This window comes from Nothobranchius furzeri, chromosome 12 (genome assembly GCF_043380555.1).
Source record: "Nothobranchius furzeri strain GRZ-AD chromosome 12, NfurGRZ-RIMD1, whole genome shotgun sequence".
Classification (NCBI taxonomy): Eukaryota; Metazoa; Chordata; class Actinopteri; order Cyprinodontiformes; family Nothobranchiidae; genus Nothobranchius; species Nothobranchius furzeri.
The window spans coordinates 63,163,548-63,184,907 of NC_091752.1; the positions used below are offsets into that span (position 1 = coordinate 63,163,548).

At 41.3% G+C, this 21,360-nt stretch overlaps 1 protein-coding gene across 2 annotated transcripts in view; it reads left to right on the top strand.

Annotated features, from left to right (window-relative positions):
* The first annotated feature begins 1,755 nt into the window (after positions 1-1,755).
* The window catches only part of prkcbb (protein kinase C, beta b), a 166,559-nt gene continuing 146,954 nt past the window's right edge, over positions 1,756-21,360 (top strand). For both annotated transcript variants that reach the window (XM_054750673.2, XM_054750672.2), the window contains exons 1-2: positions 1,756-2,072; positions 5,758-5,789. In XM_054750673.2, coding sequence (XP_054606648.1) covers positions 1,894-2,072; positions 5,758-5,789 — 211 coding nt within the window. In that variant the 5' untranslated portion in view covers positions 1,756-1,893. The remainder of the gene's footprint in view (positions 2,073-5,757; positions 5,790-21,360) is intronic.

The window sequence follows — 21,360 nt, forward strand, 5'->3', positions numbered from 1 at the left end:
GGACTTCCACCAAAGGCAAGGTAGGCCAGCATGATGGGGTCTCATGTGCTTCTGAAGCCAACCAAAGCTTAATGCAAAACAACATCTTCAGTTCCCGCCAGAACAATCGCTTCTTCGGATTTACATCACACGTCATCCATTCACCGCCTCATCCATTTTTAGTTACACTATACATTTAGTTAAAGTCAGTCTAGTTTAATTGGTTAGTAATAAAATTCTTAACTTTTAATCTTGACTCTTTCTGTTCTGTTGTCTCTGAGTGAACACATAACGGTTATCTAATCCCTGCAACAAAAAGATCCAATCTTCTGGTTTAAATAACCCAGTGTCTCACCTGTTTCTCTTTGTCATCACCCCTTAAAGGATCCAAGCATCTTGGTTCCAATTGTTCCTGCAGCGTCCTTTCCATCCGTTTTCTTTATTGCAGGTTTTCTTTAGTTCACCTGCACCTTGGGTGAAACACCAACTGAAATGTGACTAAACCAAAGTTCTCCAACAGAACAGATTGTTGTTCAGAGTATTTTTGTTACATGTCCGACTTTTGACCACTTTGACCAAAACAAAACCAAACAAAAACCTAAACTGTTACAAGATCTCTGCTCTAGATCAGTTGAAAAGAAGCATTCATAGAGAATTTACTGAACTTGATATTAGGTAAAAAGATTCGGTTGGTGTTGTGTCAAGTTGTGATTTCTGTTGAATCCTTTTGTTTTGTAGGGGGGGTTTTCAGCAAAACAGGTGGTATAAATACAACAGGTTATTTAGGAAACATGGGCAGGTTAACGAGGGACAGGTGAGAACAATACAGATTAATCAGGGCAGGAGAGAGACAGTCAGGAGGGCAGGGGCAGATCATGGCAGAAGTTTCTATGAATGTTGATGATGCCAAGGTGTCTCTCCTGTCAGATGAGAACAGGAACCTGAGTTCACACAGGATCAACAGAGCTACACCCGAAGAGACTGGTGAACCTTTCCTGGTCTGATGAGTCTGGATTTCAGGAGCAACATTCAGATGCTCAGGTCAGAATTTGGTGTCACCACCATGAAAGTATGGATTCATCCTGCCTCACGCTACAAACTGCTGCTGTAATGGTGGCAGCGGTGGGGGGTGTTCTCCTACTTTGGACTCCTCAGCACCACCTGAGCTTGGTGTAAACACCACAGCCTTCCCAAGTCTTGTTGCTGACCATGTTCATTCCTTTATGACCACATGGCCCCCTCTGATGGTTACTTCCAGCAGGATCGTGCACCATAGCTCAGATCATCTCTAACTGGTTTCTAGAACATGAACACGAGTTCACTGGACTCCAACTACCATAGTCACCGGATCTCAGTCAGTCCAGAACATGTGGTGGAACAGGTGGCTCCCATCATGAATGGAGCTGGGATGATGTCATGTCAAGATGGACCAGAACCTCTATAAGGAAGGTTTCTAACACCTATGAAGGATTAAGGCAGTTCTGAAGGCAAATATGGGTCTAACCCGGTAATGTGGTATAGTGAGATCCTTGTCTACCTTTATCTTATTACAATAATAAAAACTTTCTGACATCAACTGTTTAGGATGAAGTGATGGATGGGGTCATCTCCTGAAACGAGCGCAGCTCTATCTCTCTGCTCTGCTGCTGTCGGAGCTCTGAGAAGAAAAGGAGGAAGCGGAGGGAGGAGAGGCAGAGCGCGGCGGCAGCAGCAACATCTGAACCCAGATCAGCTCAGCAGACACTTCCCAACAACTCCAAAACACGCGCCACTTTGCTTTTACTTCAAACAGCGCTCGTGTGCTTTTTCTTCCTCTTCCTGTATTTTTATTTGTTTGTTTGTTTACTGTTTGTCCGTCGGCGACACCTTGAGTTAAATAAGCCCCCCCGAACAGCCGCACCGTGAGCTCGGAGAATGGCAGACTCGGCGGCGACGAACAGCGACGGAGAGGACGGACCCAAGCAGCCCGTGCGGGGCTTCGCGCGCCAGGGAGCTCTCCGGCAGAAGAACGTGCACGAGGTGAAGGACCACAAATTCATCGCGCGCTTCTTCAAGCAGCCCACCTTCTGCAGCCACTGCACCGACTTCATCTGGTGAATAGCTTTTAAAACTTATTTCAGCTCTCATTCATAACGGGTTAAGGGTTTTACTTAAAAAAAATATCTGATCCCTTTTCAATCTTGGAATCTAAATAAAGGTTTTATCGCAATTAGGATGTTTAGAAGCGGGGTTCTGCTGAGAATAAATTATTTGACCCTATTTAGCTCACCGAATGGCCTCTTGAGAAAAATGGCAATTAGTGGCTGGATCGATAAGCTAACAGCTAGTCAAGTTTATCACTGTTTCATAATTCCTCACAATTTTTGGGCATAGTTTGAATTTGAACGATTATGGTTCAGATTCCAGTTCCTCATTTCGATTCCGGTTCAATTCCTGAATCTGATTCTTTCAAGAGGCAGAGTCCAAAAGCTTTACATGATTTAAAGGAGCCAGCTAACCACAGGTTGATGGAATAATCTGCACTTCAACATGAATTTTAATTTTATGAACAACATCATCACCTTCATTTAGAAACACGTTTTCAAACACGAACGAAAAAGACTTGCAGCACAGTCAGTGTGTTTGTTTCGGACCACAACTCACAACCCAAGTCTGGGAACTAAAGAAGGCTGGGATGAGAGGCTAAATGTCTTCAAGAGAACCAGAAAAGTCCAGCTCAGGATGATGGATGACAGCTACAGGCTGCAGCAACGAGACTCAAGTCACTCGCCGTCTGCTCTCAACAGACTAAAGAGTTCAAAAAAGCCAAAAATAATCTCACAACGTTGCGTGTTGTGAGATTTATTATGTGATTGAGATCATTTTTATTATATTTATTTGTAATCCATAATTGGCTCTAGTGGGAAGAACCCGGTGTCAGCCGTCCACCACAGAGAAAAGCTGATCTAGCACGATGACTTGAATTATTTTACAGGTTAGTTGCTCAGCAGTCAGACGGTCACGCTCACACAGACGAGTGTGAGCGGAGATTAGCTGTTGAGTTTCTGCAGTGAGCCTTGAAAACTCGCTTCGCGCTGCCCAGAGTCTGTTTATGTTTATTTATTTGGCAGACGCTTTTATCCAAAGCGACATACAATTGTTAACCTACAGGGCATGTTGTGATCTGTGGAGGAAACCCACGCATGCATGGGGAGAACACGCAACCCCACGCAGAAAGGCCACAGCCAAGTTTCGAACCTGCAACCTTCTTGCTGCGAGGCAACGGTGCTAACAACTGCGCCACCGTGCGGCCCGTTCTTTAAAACTGGTGGTAAATCCACCGTGTTGACGCATTTTTACGAGCATCCTCTAGGTAGTGTTTTTCGCTGCTGAATGCAAACTTTGCATCACAGAGTAAAAGTTCGACAGACGAGTTTGTTTCCACTTAAGGTTGGTTTATGCTTGACGCGTCCGCGAGGTTCGCACGGCAAAATTGCATCATTTTAACAACCACGCCCCTCCACCGCGCCTCCGCACGGCCCAAAATTTCTGCACCGCGCACCTAGGAAATTTTCTAACCACGCGGACGGTCGGACGCGGAAAACATGGCGGACCGGCACTAACTAGTTTGGCAGAGGTTCGTAAATACAGACATTTGTATGATTCAGTTCTCAAAGATCACCGCGATCAACATGTAGTTAATAATTCTTGGAGAGGAATAGCTCGCACTGTCGGAAAAGACGAGGACTCTGTTAAAAATGCTGGAATGCCATGTTGTAAACAACAGTAATTTTTACTTCTACTATGGTGTAGTGTTGGATGCCTGCTGTAGAGCTCCATGCTGCCCCCTACAGTTTGGGAGAATATTGGCTCACCGCAGAGACAAGCCGCATGAACCATAAACGCTGCGAGTTGTGAAGCGCGTTCCATCCGAGAGCCGCATCACTAAGCGGAAAGTAAATGCGTCAAGCATAAACCAAGCTTTACAGCTGAGCGCCTGCACAGTGTGAGGAAAGGTAGGGGACACAATCCTGCACACTCGGGGACTCTGTTATTTTGCTAATATTGAAAATGTTTAACATGAGAGCGGTTTTCACTAGAAAACATTTCTTTTTCTGTAGTTTCATGTTAGCAGGTGGCAGAGTTTAGTGGTGAGGAAAACACGAGCAGACTTGATAAAACAGAGAAAAGCTGCTATTCAGGGAGATAAAATAGTATTGATGCTTGAAAGTAGAGGTTTATAATAAATGTAGCTTGAGGTTGCATCAAACTGTATGCACACGTTTTAGTTGGGTTCAACAGTTGCAAATGTACATTATCAAAGTCAAAGTCAGTTTTATTGTCAATTCTGCCACATGTACAGGACATACAGAGAAATGAAATTACGCTACTCTCAATCATCTTTAGGAAAGACAAAATGAAAGCATGCCTGAGAGGGAAAATCTAAATTAAAATACACATTTTGGCTCCATTGGGAGTGACTATTAGTTTGTTTTTCTTGCAGAAATAAACACAATTTCTCCAAACTTATAGCTCTCTACAACAGTGCTCAGTTGTTTTAACCATTGCACTGCAATGCTGCTTTAGTTCATCTGAACTATTCCTTCAAGTTTCACCAGGAATAGAGAAAGTAGGAAGGACTGTCCAGCTGCACTTTCCATTCCCAAAACAAACGTCCATTTAATCTCACTGATACTCGTCGATGTAAGGCAGGACAAACGAGAAGACAGAGTGGGCTGCTCTAGTAAAATAAAAGAGAAGAGCTGCAGACCGTCGTTTGATGGGATGAAGTAGGCAGAGAGGCCGCGGATCTCACAGGGTGAGGAAAGGTTTCCCTGAGAAGTGAAAAGAATAAAGTGTTTCAGTGAGTGACAGAGCTGACACCAGTTCAGCCGCCCACCTCAGCCTGAACCTGGATAGACACGCCACCCTACAGCCCACCTGCACACACGCACACACACACACGCACGCACACACACACACACACACACACACACACACACACACACACACACGCACAGACACACACACACACACACACACACACTCGTTTACAGCTCAGATTTGGCCCTTTAGTATTTTCTGCACTAATCCCACAATGGCTGCTGGAAGTGACAAGCTTTTTAATATGTAGATGACCTAGATAGGACTGTAGTCGGATAATCTATCTATCTATCTATCTATCTATCTATCTATCTATCTATCTATCTATCTATCTATCTATCTATCTATCTATCTATCTATCTATCTATCTATCTATCTATCTATCTATCTATCTATCTATCTATCTATCTATCTATCTATCTATCTATCTATCTATCTATCTATCTATCTATCTATCTATCTATCTATCTATCTATCTATCTATCTATCTATCTATCTATCTATCTATCTATCTATCTATCTATCTATCTATCTATCTATCTATCTATCTATCAGTGCAGATGATCTATTTGTAGCTACAATATGAAAACGAGCTGGGCTCTGTGTGTGTGTGTGTGTGTGTTCATTCATGCACCTAGCATGATCCCAGCATTGCCCATACCATTTGACTAGGCGTGTCTGAACCTTTTGGACCGGTTGCAGCTGCAAATCAACATGTGTGATAATTGAGTGTCCTTCATGCATAGCTTTGTGGTTGTGGATCAGCGTGTGCTCGATTTGCTCTCCCTAGTCTGTCGGTACAATGGATCTGCAGTTTAACATCAGACTCCATGAAAAGATCTTAAGTTAAAGAGCTACACGAGTCCGTTTTGCAGATTATGTGTGTAAATTGCTCTCTTTATGTTCTCTCCACAGGGGCTTTGGCAAGCAGGGATTCCAGTGTCAAGGTAGGTCAGTTAAAAGTGCACGTATGCACACTAGTGGGAGGTGCTGTACATAGTAATGACTTCTTAGGTCTTAACTTAGAATGGGACACTGATTGCTCTGGTGTGGAAGGGATGCCCAGAGCATAGAACAACCTCAAACGGCATTTTAAATGGACTAAATGCTGGCCAGTAGAAATAATTCACTAAAATATATTGATTAATATTTAATGCTTTATTTGTGATAGTGAGTGTTAAAAGTGTTGGCTGAATGTGGATGGGACAATAAAATCTGATTGGAAACAGTATTCAATGCAGTAGTGTATATACTGTAGATACTGGACAATAAATAAAGTGATCAAATACAATATGATACAGTCTGTTGTCAAACAATGCCATATAATTTAATACAATAAAATACTGTTGGGTAGGGCTGGGCAATAAATCGAAAAGTTATCGTTATCGAAATTTCTGACCCTTATTGAGATAATTTTTCCCATGTCAATAAATTTGATTATAAGAAGCTGTACCACCGTCAGTCACGTAAAAATGTGACTCAAAGTAATACATGTGACAGCCCAATCTAGTGGACAACTTTTGATTCTGCGCATACCTGTAGTTATCGTCCATTTACCGTTATCGAGGTGAAATCCTCAATATATCGTGATATTGATTTTAGGCCATATCGTCCAGCTCTACTGTTTTGTATATCGTTACGATCTGATGTAATACATTACTATATTAGTACAAAACGTTGCAATGATACAATACAATGTTATATATTATGACTGAAAGGTGAATACTAGGGGTAGACTGATATATCGGCCAATTTATGCTGTTAGAACAACTAAAATTGGTCAACCTCTAGTGTATACTTAATTTTTTCCGTAGGGAATTTAGTTTTTCTCTCTGGAAAGTAAATTTCAGAATTAAATCATTAAAGCAATACTCTGCAACTTTTTCATGTTTTCAAGTAATTTTCTTGAGCCAGTATGTACTAAAATCACCCTTTACAAGGAAAATGAAATGTCACTCCCCCACAGCACACTGTGGCCACAATATTGCACTTGCAACTTCAGAGTGGGGGGCCGCCTCCTGTTGGACTTAGTAAATGTGGAGCGGACATACTCGGCGCTGCAGTCTGCTTCCAGCATGTTTTCCAGCACATTTTCCAGCTGATTTGTTTAATTTAGTGATTAATCACTCCTGTAGACACTAAAGAAGGATGAGGAAACGTTTCAGCTGTTAAATTAAGGCGTCAAAAAGACAAACGCACGGCTAGGGGATGAGTTTCACTTTCGATTTTACTAACTGGACACCAGGGGGTGCTAAAGGAAAGCCAAAACTGTAAAGTCTCCTTTTTATTTGTAAAACAAAAACACAGTTCACCCTAGCCTGACAAGCCAAACTAAAAAAATAAATAATTTTATCCGGCAACGCTCCATTGACGGTTCTCGGTCGTGGGGCGGGTTCTACCTTTGTCTTTCAAACGATCTTCGCATGCCGGACAATGAACAATGTGACGTACTCACCGCAACGGATGTCGGTAAATGAGGCAGTCTGCCGTTGAAAAAGGTGAAATTGAATCCTTTTTCTAAATAAAGAACTGCTCCTGATTAATAAAACCCAAGTCCAAATGATCCAAAAATGATGTAAAAGCCCTTTCAAATGAGCTGTTGCCATCTTGTTATGCACCAGTCACAACACTTTATTGGTTTGAAACCCCTATAGAGAGCTGTGATTGGCCCGCCAGAATGCTGCTTGGGGCCGCAGATGTCCCAATGGAGCGTTTGTAGACACAGCATTGCAAAGGAAGAATTTGGTCTAGTTCACCAGACAGTCATGTTATCGTTGTACCATTTAAGAGGATGTACACTTTTCTATATATATTTATTTATTGTAAAAAATGTCACAATGTGCTCTTATCAATGGACCAGAACACTTGTGTTGTGTGTTGGGATAGAAACCCACACACACGACAAAAAGGCTACTTTTCTTTTGAGAATCAAGGTGTTTAAAACTAAAACTGATCATGTGAGCGATGGTTTTAAAGAGAAAGTGAAACGGGGGATTTTAGTTCCTAGATGCCAAAGTTAGTTCATTTTAGATCAGGAAGACTGCGCTGCTGCTTTTATGTAACCTGAAGCATCACTACCATGTCTTTAAGTTATTATCTATTCAACTGGGGGAAAAAATAGCCATTTTAGAGAAGGTTTCTGATCTTTGTTATACTTTCTGAGGAATCAGCCCGTCCAGCAGAGACAGACACCCTGTTCTCAGCTCTCACACTGATAAACGATAATAACTATAACAGGAACACGATAAAAATGTGGAGGAGCTTTTGGCATTTCTACTTCTATTCTATTTGCTTGAAGTCTGTGTTTTCCCCCACTGTCTTAACAGCCAGTTAGATGTTCAAGGATTTTCTGGTTTCTTAGCAACAGTGAAACATCCAGCCCTCTATAAGCTTTAAGATGCTTTTCAACACAGCAGTGGGTTAGCTGGTAATTAGCATATGTGTACACAGTTTGTAACGAGTCGGAAGACTGCTTTTGAGGAAGCAGGTGCTGTGGGGGCACTCACAGGGGAACGGGTTAGCAGAAGTAGGTTTTTTTTTAAATTCACATCTTCTGATGGAAATTAGTTGTGCTTTAAATTTTCTGACTCAAGTCTGTCCTCAAAACGCAGCTAATTAGCATTTAGCTGCAGTTAGCATTTGTGTAAATTAGGTGTGAGAATTCCTCTGCAAGGTCAAATAACACACACACACACACACACACACACACACACACACACACACACACACACACACACACACACACACACACACACACACGCACACACACACACACACACACGTGTGAAAAGAGATATCAGTGTTTGGGCGTTCTTTTTCACAGAGTTGTGGGAGATCTCAAATATTCACACTGTGAGCGTGTGAATATTTGCCGTCAGGTTGCTGTGCTTTTTTTAAATAATTTTTTTGTGCACAACATTTTATAATAGATTTGTTTGCTAATGTTGGTTTATAGCTTCCACAGGCCAGAGTTTGGGAGAATGAAGGATTCAGCAGTGGCTGCAAAAGTCAACATCATCTTTGTCTGAATATTTACTTAAAAAAATTAGAAAAAGGGAAGTGTATTTTTATTTTCCTGCAACACCAACATCTGCTTTTGTTTTTACTTTATGCTCCTGTAAATTAATCAATTAACTGAGCCTAAAGTACTGTGAAAACAGCCATTTTCAGAGCCCCTCAAAGAGTTTCAGTCAGTTGTTTTTTTCTATATCTTACTGTCCTTCAAGCAACTAGTTAGTAATTTTAAACTTGAAAAATAAAATGAAAGGCCAACCCTTTAATGAAGGAACGCATAGCACTCTCCACCTTTCAGGTGAGAGTCCTCTCAGGCCTTTCCACTGGACACGTAAGGGTTGCGTAACCTCTGCTAAGCGTAGCACGCATCAATTAGCTGCCTTTATATTGAACGGGTGCGTTTCCACCAGCCATTAAGTATTATCTTCAAGCCTAGTTTTTATGCGTTTTGCTTCCAGATCGCATCAAGCTCAGCAGTTTAGCTCGGGCCATACAGGAAGTCAAACATGAAAACATTATAAAATATCCAGAGAGTTTCAAAAATAAAAATCACATGCAGATTTCCAGGTGCTTCAAGGTGTGGTTGACTGAAAAAAACATGTTTATGTTTATTCATTTAGCAGACGCTTTTTATCCAAAGCGACTTACAATTTATAACCTATAGGGCATGTTGTGATCGGTGGGGGAAACCGGAGTACCCGGAGGAAACCCACGCATGCATGGGGAGAGCACGCAACTCCACGCAGAAAGGCCGCAGCCGAGCCGAGTTTCAAACCTGCAACCTTCGTGCTGCGAGGCAACAATGCTAACCACTGCGCCACCATGCAGCCACCATTTTTAATGATTATTTCTGAACATAATCAGTCACTCTGAGTTTTTATCCACCTATCTCCTGTGTTAGCGTCTAATAGAAAATAGACGGTGAAATGCGATGATTTGAAAACCCTCACATATCTATGTCACACTGAATTTGCATTCATAGCCCCGCCCATCTTGGCTACCCCGCCCCCAGGAAGGCTTTAAAAAGGTTTTTTTTGCAACGAGGAGAGAAAGCAGAGTATCTTGGTGATAGCGACTTTGCAACATGGCTGAATGCATTCTGTTAGCCAGTCAGAAGCGAGGTGTGTGCATATCTTTATTAATAATGAGTAATCCTGCTTTTTTCAGCACACCTCTGCATCTCAGAACAAGAGCATCATAGCTTTTTTAATGACTCATAAGGCACTGACACCAAAGAACACTGCAAATGTATTGAATATGCGAGTAAACCGCACCTTTAACAAGTAAAAATGTAAATTATTACCCATGAAACCTCCGTAATTGAAGTAAACAGAACAGAAAAATAAACCACAGACCTTTTTTGTAATAATAAATATTAATATTTTTACATTTTTGAATCAGCTGCGCAGTGGTGCAGTGGTTAGAGCTGTTCCCTTGCATCAAGAAGGTGCTGGGTTTGCTTCCCGGCCTGGGATCTTTCTGCATGGAGTTTGCGTGTTCTCCCTGTGCATGCGTGGGTTCTCTCCAGGTACCCCGGCTTCCTCCCACAGTCCAAAATTATGACGTTAGTTTGATTGGTCTGCCTAAATTGTCCTTAGGTGTGAGTGTGCGCATGTTTGTTTGTCCTGTGTGTCTCTGTGTTGCTCTGCGATGGACTGGCACTCTGTCCAGGGTGTACCCCACCTGATTGCTCATTGACCGCTGGAGATAGGCACCAGCCCCCCCCCCCCCCCCCCCATCCTACGTGGACAAGCGGGTTCAGATGATGGATGGATGGATGGAACATTTTTTAATCATCCAGCCTTCCAACATGATTGAAACATTAGACTGTTTTGTGATTATTTTGCTGTAAAATGCTTACATGTTGCTCCTTTAGACCCCAGAAAGTGGTTTGTGGTATTTTCTGACTTCTGGTAACACAACAGACTATGCACGTTTACCAAAATTTCTTTAACTGGCTATTGACGCCCTTAATGGTAAATAGCCGTTTAACTGGAATCCAGGCTCAGCTCTTTGATGTGAGGCTTACTGTGTTCCAAGAATTAAATAACTAAGAAACAACTGCTCCTGACTTGTTAGTAACCGCTTCGTGTTTGAGCACATTTCTTCTTCTTCTGTCACCCAGTAAACATGTTTGATAGCGGTTCTCTTGTGCTTTCTGGTGGCACAACATATATTGCACCCAGCGCAGCAGAAGGACTTGAAGCAGTTAACAACATTAACGGCAATTAACCGGTTAACCACGTACCTCCCTACAACAGACAAACTCATGTATACACACGTACACACAGGCAAGAATGTCATCTTTTGATTTTTGCTTTTTTTTGCCATCAATTAATAATTGTTAGTGATGCACCGATATGAAAATTTGGGCCGATACGATATCAAGATCGCTGTTATGACCGATAACCGATATTTGCTGATACCGATATACTGACATCAATGCTTCTAAAATCAGCAGATTTTGTATAGAATGAAAAATTTTAAAGCAGAATTTACGTTATTACGTACACACACACACACACACACACACACACACACACACACACACACACACACACACACACACACACACACACACACACACACACACACATTTACGCTTCTGAGATGATTACAATCACTGTCACATGACTAAACAATTACACATCACCCCCTCACCCTCTGAAACGGATAAATAAATGGAGACAAGATGGAAAAAATATCAGTTGTTAATGCTGGCCTGGTTTTATTTATGGGGCCGATACCGATATGATAAAAAATGACTAACATCGGCCGATACCGATATTGATGCTGATATATATGGTCCATCCCTAATAATTATATTGTAGTGAATCGATTTAAATGCTTTTCCGGTAACGCTTCCTTTTACAGTCCCCTAATTACTGTCACACCCTGTCCTGTCTCCCCGTTTGGTTCAGCCTTTTGTCTCGTTAATCGCTTCCACCTGCCTCTCGTTTTCCCAATCACTCTAGCTCCCGGCCCTCTTGTATTTAAGCCCCTTCTGTTCTGTGTCTTGTGTCGGTCCATTGTTTCAGTGTCCTGTGTGCTTCTTATTAAAGTTATGATAAACGTCCTACCTGTCTGCCTGCCTTCCTCCACGCGTTTGGATCCTCGCCTCACCTCCGCTCACCTCGCCCACACGCCGTGACAATTACCAAGTACGTACATGGTAATTACATGGTGAGTTTAATTATATTATTGTGTAATTAAAGTGTAGAAATGTAACAAAGTGTAATTATTCTGTAAAGCTGTATATACTGGGATTGATTAAGAAATATAAGAACTAGAATTGAACCTGAGTTACATGGTAATAACTGTTTAAGAACTCAGAAAAACAAGATTACACTTTAACTTACTATGTAATTACCATGTAAGTACTTAGTAATTAGGGGACCGTAAAAGGAAGCGTTACCGATTTTTCTTACAAAAAATAAGTCAAACTTTTATTTACGTATAGCCTGCAGCTATCTTTAACATTTTACACCTCTTAAAAAACATCTTATGGAGAAAGAAAACAAAGCAAAAACAGGTGTTTGAATGTTACGGCACATTGGTGTGGAATGGTGTAAACCACCGTGAGCAGAAGCAGCCCACTCCCACGCTGTTGATGCCGTAAACAATAAACTGTAGCGCCTCGACGGGATTCTGCTGTTTTGTTTTCCATTTTTTCAGAAATCCTGTGTGAGGCTCATGGGGCTGTAAGAGCTTACACAGTATTAGGTCATCTCAGTTTCATAGAAATGTATGTCGTTTTGGGGCTGGTCTCATCAATGTGAATGCACAGGCTTCATGTTCCACTTAATGTTCTGGTGAGCTCTTATTTCCTTAATAGCTTCTCATGCAAAACCTCTCTAATGCCTCTGTGTGATTTGCTCGTGTCCTGTTCTGCAATGTTAATAATCAGTTGGGTTTTAGCTTGTAACAAGCCACAGAGTGTCCTTCACTGTCTCCTCGAAGAGAGCTAATGGACAAATTATCCCTTTAGAGGGCTCGAGAGGGCTGCAGGAGACAATACGAGAGGAAGTGAGAGCAAGAAATAGCTAAAGTAGGAGAGCACGAGAAAAGGAGGGCAGATGCACGAAAAGATGTGAGGATGAGAAAGAGGGTGGGGGCAGAAGCGAAGGAGAACTCGGTGAATTTGTGGGGGTGGATTTCATTCAAGGGAGAGGGAGAGACCGAGGATGAGTGGGAAGGGTGTAAGGGAGGGAAAGGGTTTTCTTGAAAAGTTAAAAGACGCTCGTGTCAAGTGTAGGAAAATATGTAAAAAGCTCTCAAAAAATGTTACAAGTCCTTTGAGAAGAGTTACATTTTCTCTGTGGGCTACCTGCATGATGAAACACAAAAACACTACAGGCTGGAATTGGTTGTTTTATAAACGTACGGTGGCTGAGCAGGACCAAAAACAGGTGTGCATGGATGATACTTCAGCTGAAAGCTGGCTGAAGAGGGCGTTTTCAAGGCCAAAATATAATAGATGGGATAGATGAGGTGGAAAAGAGGCGAGAGATGGAGAAAGAGGGAAGAGAAAATGGTGTGGGTGTGTATATGTGCCTAAAATAAACCCCATGAAGTGATTGTTAACTAAAGCACTCATTTAAAAAGCACAAAAAAAAAAAAGTTCAAAAAATGATCTTCAAGCTTGCAATGACTGATGTAGTCTTCTGTGATTGAGTTTTCCCCGGGAGCGTCTTATTCCGGCCACCCAGATGCTTTTGGGAATCACGGCACAAGTTTTCCTGCTTTTTCACCGTTCGCTACGGGTTCAAATACTCTGGAGAATATTTGCAAACACTGCGTGTCTGAATGCAGCTCAGGTGCTTCTGTAACTCCAACCTGCGTGGGGGGAAGGTCACGGGATCTAAAACTCGCCTCCCACACTCAAACACACACACACAGACATAAGTCAGGGTTTTTCTATGCATGGGTGCTTTAGACACACACACACACACACACACACACACACACACACACACACACACACACACACACACACACACACACACACACACACACACACACACACACACACACACACACTGAGAGGATATTAAAGTGTATCACTGAGTTCCAGGAGCAGAAGGAGGTTAAAGCATTTGACTGAGATCCAGTGTTTTTGTTTTTCATCCTTATTAATGTTCTTTGTTTTCCAAAGCACACTTTTGACTTGCTGGTCTCTAACTCGCTCACTTTATCACCTGCTTGCATGCGCGCGTGTGTGTGTGGTAGATTGTGATGCAGTGTTGAGGAGAATAATTTTGTTACAGAATACTGAATACCTGCTATAAAATGGGTTTTGTAACGTATTCCGTTACTTTGCTGAATCTTGTATTCTGAATACTTCCCTTTAACTCATTCACTGCCAGCCATTTCCTGATCGGTAAAGCCCTTCGCTGCTGGCGTTTCTCACCATTTTTACTGTTTTTTAAGAGTCACAGAACGTTGCGCGCTAGGATGATGTCGATACCAAAACAACCAAAACAAAGCGGAGACTCACCTCTTACATCAGGAAGAATCCGCGCGTTTCGAGTGTTATCCGTTCTTTCATAATACGTTGTTGAATTGTGATCGGCAGACGCTTTTCCGGTTCGCTCCTCACTTTTTTTACAGCAGCGGCCCAAAACGATCTAACAAATGGATTTTCTGCTTCCTGATCACGTGACGTTTGATGTATGCGGATGATGATCGGCTTTAGAGCTGAGATGTTTGTTCTCATGGCAGGCAGGCATGTAACATTTTCTTCACTTCATACGACATGTTCACATAGATCTCAGCAGACCAAACTAGTCCATCCCTGCACAATAGAACAACAAAATTTGAGCTAATTAACCAACTAATCAATCATAGCATAAAAATAGCTGTAATTCAATCTTATATTTATGTTTATGTATTTAGCAGACACTTTTGTCCAAAGCAACCTACAAGTTATAATGAAGCCACCAGGTTAGCCTTGAGGCTAACAACAAACACTATTCAGTCAATGCCAGGACTTTGTATGCTAGTGCTGGTGATTTGAATTTGATGCGTACAGCTAGCTGTAGCCAATGGAGCTCAATGAACAGAGGGGTGACGTGTGCTCTTTTAGGCTGATTGAAGACCAGATGCACCGCTGCATTCTGGACCTTTTGAAGAGGTCTCACAGTACAGGCTGGAAGACCAGTTAGAAGGGCATTGCAGTAATCGAGCAGATTGCACCAGGAGCTGGGTGGCACATCGTGTTAGGTATGGTCTGATCTTTCATATGTTATGCAGCGCGAAACGGCATGAACGAGCGACAGAGGCAACGTGATCTTTAAAGGTCAGCTGGTCGTCAATCACAACAGCCAAATTTCGAACTGCCTTTGAAGGAGCCAGAGATAGGAATCATTTTGGATTGAGACATTTTACTGTATGGATGGTTTTGCTGGCATGACAAGTAATTCAGTTTTAGAGAGGTTGAGTTGGAGATGGTGGGATTTCATCCATCTTGATATGTCAGAAAGACAGTCCGAGATTCGTGCAGAGACTGTGAGGTCATGTTTCTGCACACCCGCTGATGGTATTAACTAAGCTTTAGGGCTCAAATTCACCAAAGGATATTTGGATTGGTGTGAATTCTGCACTACCCTCTGGTGGGCGTATTACCTAACAACCACTCCATTTTCCTGCTTGTGCAGAACAATGTCAGCCTAAGCTACTGCTAACGCTAGCCCAAGCTAATGCTAATGCTAGCTCAAGGAACTGTTAACATCTTCATTGGACAAGAGGAAAACAACATAGAAGGATGTCAGAGCATTCATGTTACAGGATGTCCTGGAAATATCCAGTAAAGATCCAATAAAAACTTAAATAATCTAAGTAGGTAATCATTGGACATAAATCTATAACTGATTAGGGCGGTGACACAAAATAATAATGAAACCTGGTATGTAACACAACAAGTTGACAATTGCTGAACTTTCAGACAGAAACCAAATTGAGAAGCGTTACAGACACTGGTGACTATTTTTGTAGAAAACAAGAGGAGCATTTTTTTTTATCTTTTATTTTCATTTATTGACATTAAAATAAAAATACAATCAGAACTAAATTGCTGCAAGCCAAAATGAAAAAGGGGACAGAAAGAAGAAAAACTTATGTTGTCTGCCCCTTTTAACTAAAATAGCATTAATACAAATGAAATAATCATATGATTCTTAAAGAAATTGAACAATATAGTTCCTGGACCTGTTGGCCGACAAAATCTCAACCCATGAATTTGAGAAAAAAAATAGAAAAAGAAAACAATTTACACAGAAAGAAGCATTAAGTTGCAGATCTATAAAAAATACATATATACACATACAAGCACATACTAGGTTAATATTTTGTTCCTTTAATCCCCCCCACCCCCCTCCCCTCACACATTTATGTAACGGATCTATATAAGTTAATCGTTTTATTTTTTGTCTCTTTTTTGAAAGTCAATATTGTTTTTGCATTCTTGAGTTCAGTATTCAATTTATTCCACAATTTAACTCCAAATATGGAGACACAATGTTCCTTTACGAGTATCCGATGTCTAGGTATGTTAAATAATTCATGTCCCTTTAAATCATATTTGCTATGTCTTTTTGAAAATCGTTTAATTAATCCTGCAGGTACGTTCCTTTTGTTTGCATTATACATAAATTTTAAAATATTGTAGTCCACCAGATCATAGAATTTTAGTGTGTTTAATTTAATAAATAATGGATTGACGGATCTCTGTAGTTGCTCCTTGTGATTATTCTTATTGCTTTTTTCTGTAAGATGTAAATGGAATTTGTGTAAGTTTTATATGTTGTTCCCCAGATTTCAATGCAGTAGTTCAGGTATGGTATGATCATTGAGTTATATAACAAATATAATGAATTATTATCAAGCAACCCTTTTGCTATATGTAACAGTGCAATCGTTTTAGATATTTTAGTTTTGACATTTTCTTAAGCATGCTCAAAAAGACTCGAGACCGAGGTGCAGTGACTCACACGAGGAAGTTAAGAACCTTGGTATATGGTTTTAGACATTTTGAGATTTCTCTTGAAAATGCTCTTTACAATGTCGCCAGCAGCAACTTGCCAGTAAGAAACTGGGTTCAGTTTTGGACAGAGTGAAGATGGTTTTTACAGATAATCCTAATAAATACCGTAAACAATATTGATTCATTTTATGGAAATTGAGTTAAATTTTTCTGTCTTTTACTTTTTTAATTCAACCTTCAGTCCCTTTTATGTCCAGTTCTTGGTTTGTTCCCTTTCTGTCCTGTTTGTGTCTCCTAATCTCTTCCCACCTGTCCACTTCTGTCTTTTCTTTAAATTCCTCTCAAAGTCTCCTTCCTCTTCTCTTTTTCTCCCCTTTTTCCCTCACAAGTGGCTGTGTGCTAGAAGCTGTGGGCTTTGATGATTTTATAAATAGCTAAAGTGATCCATTGAGAGAACCACCAAATGGGATGGATGGATGGGAGGGGGCGTGGAATGGAGTGAAGAAGGAGGAGGGGGCTGCAGTGATTGTGTAGGTGTGAAGAAAAACTGTGGATATCATCAAAAAAAAAAAAAAAGAAAGCAAAGACTAAAAATTCACAGAGGTAGAAGGGTTCAATAGAAAGCTCATAAAATGAATAATAATTTTAATAATCAGTTTCTAAAATCCATTCATCCATTTCCTAACGTTTATCTAAAGTCAGGTCATGTTGTCAGGATTAACAGTGCGAACTGTCAGCGTGTTCGAGTGTAGCGTGTCGGTCTGACCCAAACGCAGAAGAGCTGGCGCTGGGCGAATTAAACATGTGATCTAGTAACACCCGAGCAGAACGATGTTACCATAAAAAGAAGAAATGCGACTTTCTAGTCTGATGGCTGATCGGAGAAGGTAGGAAGAAGATCAGAATTGATTGGAGTTTGATTCCAGAGGAACGATGACTGAGCCGGTGAGGAGGCGAGGTTGACTTCCTTAGCGCCATCTTAGCAGTGTCCAGCTCAGATGTTCAGATGGGAATCTTTTCTTGAGTGATTTAGCTACATCTGCGATGTGCGTAGAATAACGTGTCAGTTCGTCTGCATGCGTCGGGGTAATTCTTTCTATTCTTTCTCCGTCAAAATAAACGGTCAAATACGGGAACTATCCGATCAACACAACACAAGCCCTGCTTTTAACTGTTCTGTTTTCTTGTGAAAATTGTTGCAAAGAGATATAATTTAACTTAATTAACACCAGAGCCAGGCGCACTGCGCCGTTATCTCCGTCGCTGTAAATGAGGGGAAAACAAATTGATCGGATCCTTTTCTGACCTTCCCCACCTACAAAGTTTAATTACAACAATCAAACGTGACAGAGCCTGGATTTGTATTCTGAACAGTCTAAACATGTTTTAAAAAGAAACGTATGACAAAAGTGGCACCTGCTCAGTAAAACCACCAACAGGGTGAAACATATCAAAATATTGTCGGCAGAGACGGGCTACAACTTCTGGATCCATTTTATATAAATCATTTTATTGATTATATTTTTATTAAAGATAACTTTGACGTACACGAGCGACCGGTACAGGCTGCTGTCACCTGTTGTGAGCAGTGCTCTGCTGTCAGAGGGTAGGCCCCGCCCACAATGCTGCGGCTGCTGTGGCTCCCAGTGTTTTCTTTACTGTGGGAAATGGGTAATGGGAACAGGTTGCCGACCCCTGGTTTAAGTGTTTCAATTTTTTAAAATGAATTCGATTAAAAATAAAGGCGTCCGAGGTAATTACACAGTCATTGGCCCGAAGCCCGGCCCGAGGGCCATCGGGCTGGGCTGACCCGAGGGCCTAGGGCTTCAGTGCAGGGCTCTAGTGGATCCTGAGGAAGAGGAGAGAGAGGAAAAAAAAAACTGAGCGGAGGCTGTGACTGACGCAGTACGAGCCGTTTTCAGCTGTCTTGTCAAATGCACCACATACGTTACGAAAAGAGTAACTTTAAATAACTTTCAAGTAACTTTAAAAAAAAGCAAACTGAAGAAAATCTAGGGAGTACTGAAGAAACGTGAACAATGAAGCAAGCACAGAGAGATCCGTTACTGTCTGTGTGTGTGTGCGTGGATGGACCGGACGCGGACTGAGCCGTGAGCTCCGGCTGCACAGTTTTGTGTGTAGGGAGGGGCGGGCGCTCTATGTGACTGGCCAATCACAGAGCGTGAAGACAGTCAGTTACCCAATGAGGATTTTCCTTCAGCACGATTACAGATATTTACAAGTTTTACTCGTTTCATGCTCCTACTCATCAAAAATGATTTATCCGTACAGGATACTCGTCTGAAACGAGTATCCGGCTCATCCCTGGTAAATACACTATCGGGGACCAGATACATGAGTGTTACCCCGGGTTTCCACGGGAGCCGTCAGCAGCACGTTACTGCAGCAGCACGTCTTGCTCGCGTAAGCTGCTGCTTGGCCCTTCCCACGAGACGCGAAGCAGCAGGGGAGCAGCTGTCACCGACAGAGCATGAAGTCACACGAGTGACTTGGTCAGTAAACACAACAACAAGCAGGAGAAAACTACAACATGGTTTGTGTTTTATGTTCTGTCCGTTTTATAATCGCCAATACAGACCTGAAAAAAAAAGCAGACCGCTAGCTAGGTGATAACTTCTCACGGGGACGCACAGTTAGTACCTGTTTTTAAAAGTAAAGCTACTGGAAGGCAGTACGTTTCTTTATTCTGAAAATCTCGGGAGCTTCTCTCCATTTCCGCGTCCGATTTCCTGTCTTTCCTTCCCCAAAAATGTCGAACTTGACCCGTTTCAGAGGCGTTGCGCGTAGAAAATAGAACCGGCGCGTAAAGGCCGCGACATGCTGCTCCTGAGACGCGGCCGACTCGCGCTGCTGACGGCTCCAGTGGAAAAGGTTCTGTTGACCACAGCGGTTCCTATCAGCAGCTATGACGCGCTGCTGCAGTAACGTGCTGCTGACGGCTCCTGTGGAAAGCCGGGGTTAATGTGGCAGGATACCACAGAACAGTAGAGGTGCTGAAAAAAATCGATTCAGGTCTGAATCGGGATTCTTATTTATAAAGATTCAGAATTGATTCCAGGAACTCAAATGTTTGGCATGTTACAGGTTTGAGATGCACTTTTGTATGTTTTTTTGGTCTTTTTTAAAAGAGTTTGTACTCTGTTTACTTTTGTGGTCCCATAAATTGGGATGATTTATTTTTGAATCTGCTGATAAGTGGGGCCTAGAATGCAATTTTTTTCCATACTCTGTTGGTACAAGTTGATAAGTGAGTACCCAGGATTACTCATGTATTTATTTGAAGTTATTGATAAATGAGAGAAAACATTTCCCTTTGTAAGAAATCCGAGGCACTTTTTATTAAACAAGTTGAGGACTCAAACGTTAAACTTGTTTCCACACATACTTGAAAAGTATTTGACTGTATTACTTTCAAATCTACTGTTAGGTAACTAAAGATTTGTTATATTTTACAAGGTAAGCAAAAATAAATTTTGCCTTTTGGTCAAAAGATTGTTTCTGTTTACAGTTTTAGAATCACTTCATTTTACATTGTAAATCAGCTTTTTTTTAGCATGACCAGTTTAAAGTAAAATAAAAAATTTCCCATAGCTTTAACTAACTTGCACAACAAAGTAGTTAATCCTGGAACTGACACTCTTTGTTAATATTGATTGTGAATCGATTTAAAGTAGGGATGGGTACCTTTGACATTTGAATCGATTCGGTACTAATTCACGGTACCTAGGAATCGATACCAGTACTTAACGGTACCAATTTTTGATACTTTTGAGTGTTTATTATTTTAATTCTCTTTTATAATTAAAAATATATTTTCCTCAATATATAACAATATTTGATAAATATCACGATAAATAACATTCAACTGTTTGTATTTTAACATTGTCCTTGTAGTTTTATAAGCTGATAATTAAACTGAAGCAAACATCTTTACTGTGAACTAAATTTACTGTGTGTCTTCATTCCTTTTGCCGTCTTTTTTCATTTGATTTTTCCTACTGGGAAGTTAGAATTTCCGAGGAGAAAGCGAATGCACCATTAGCTGATAACGGTGGCAATGGAAGCTAACATATCAAGCTAACGTTATCTTAAACAGTTTATTTAGCTGCTGGAGCAGATTAAAACGATGATGCCTCACACTTAGATCGTTGTCACTGGTTTCATCTTCACCCAATCACCCGTCGCATTTAGTAAAGTGAAGCCAAACTTTAGAGCACGTTCATGTTCTTCTAGTCGGAAATTCGGAGATCCGAGGAGAAAGCGAACGCACCATTAGTGAAACAGAAGCTAACATATCAAGCTTACGTTATCTTAAACATTTTATTTACCTACCGGAGCAGATTAAGATGAGGATGACTCACTTAGATCGTTGTCGCTGGTTTCATCATCACCCAGTTACCCATCACATTTAGTGAATTGGACCCAAGCTTTAGCGTGTGTTCTTTCTACCGTGCTGCTCTGTTTACAACTGGCTCGCAGCGAGCGACGACATAACGCTCTTG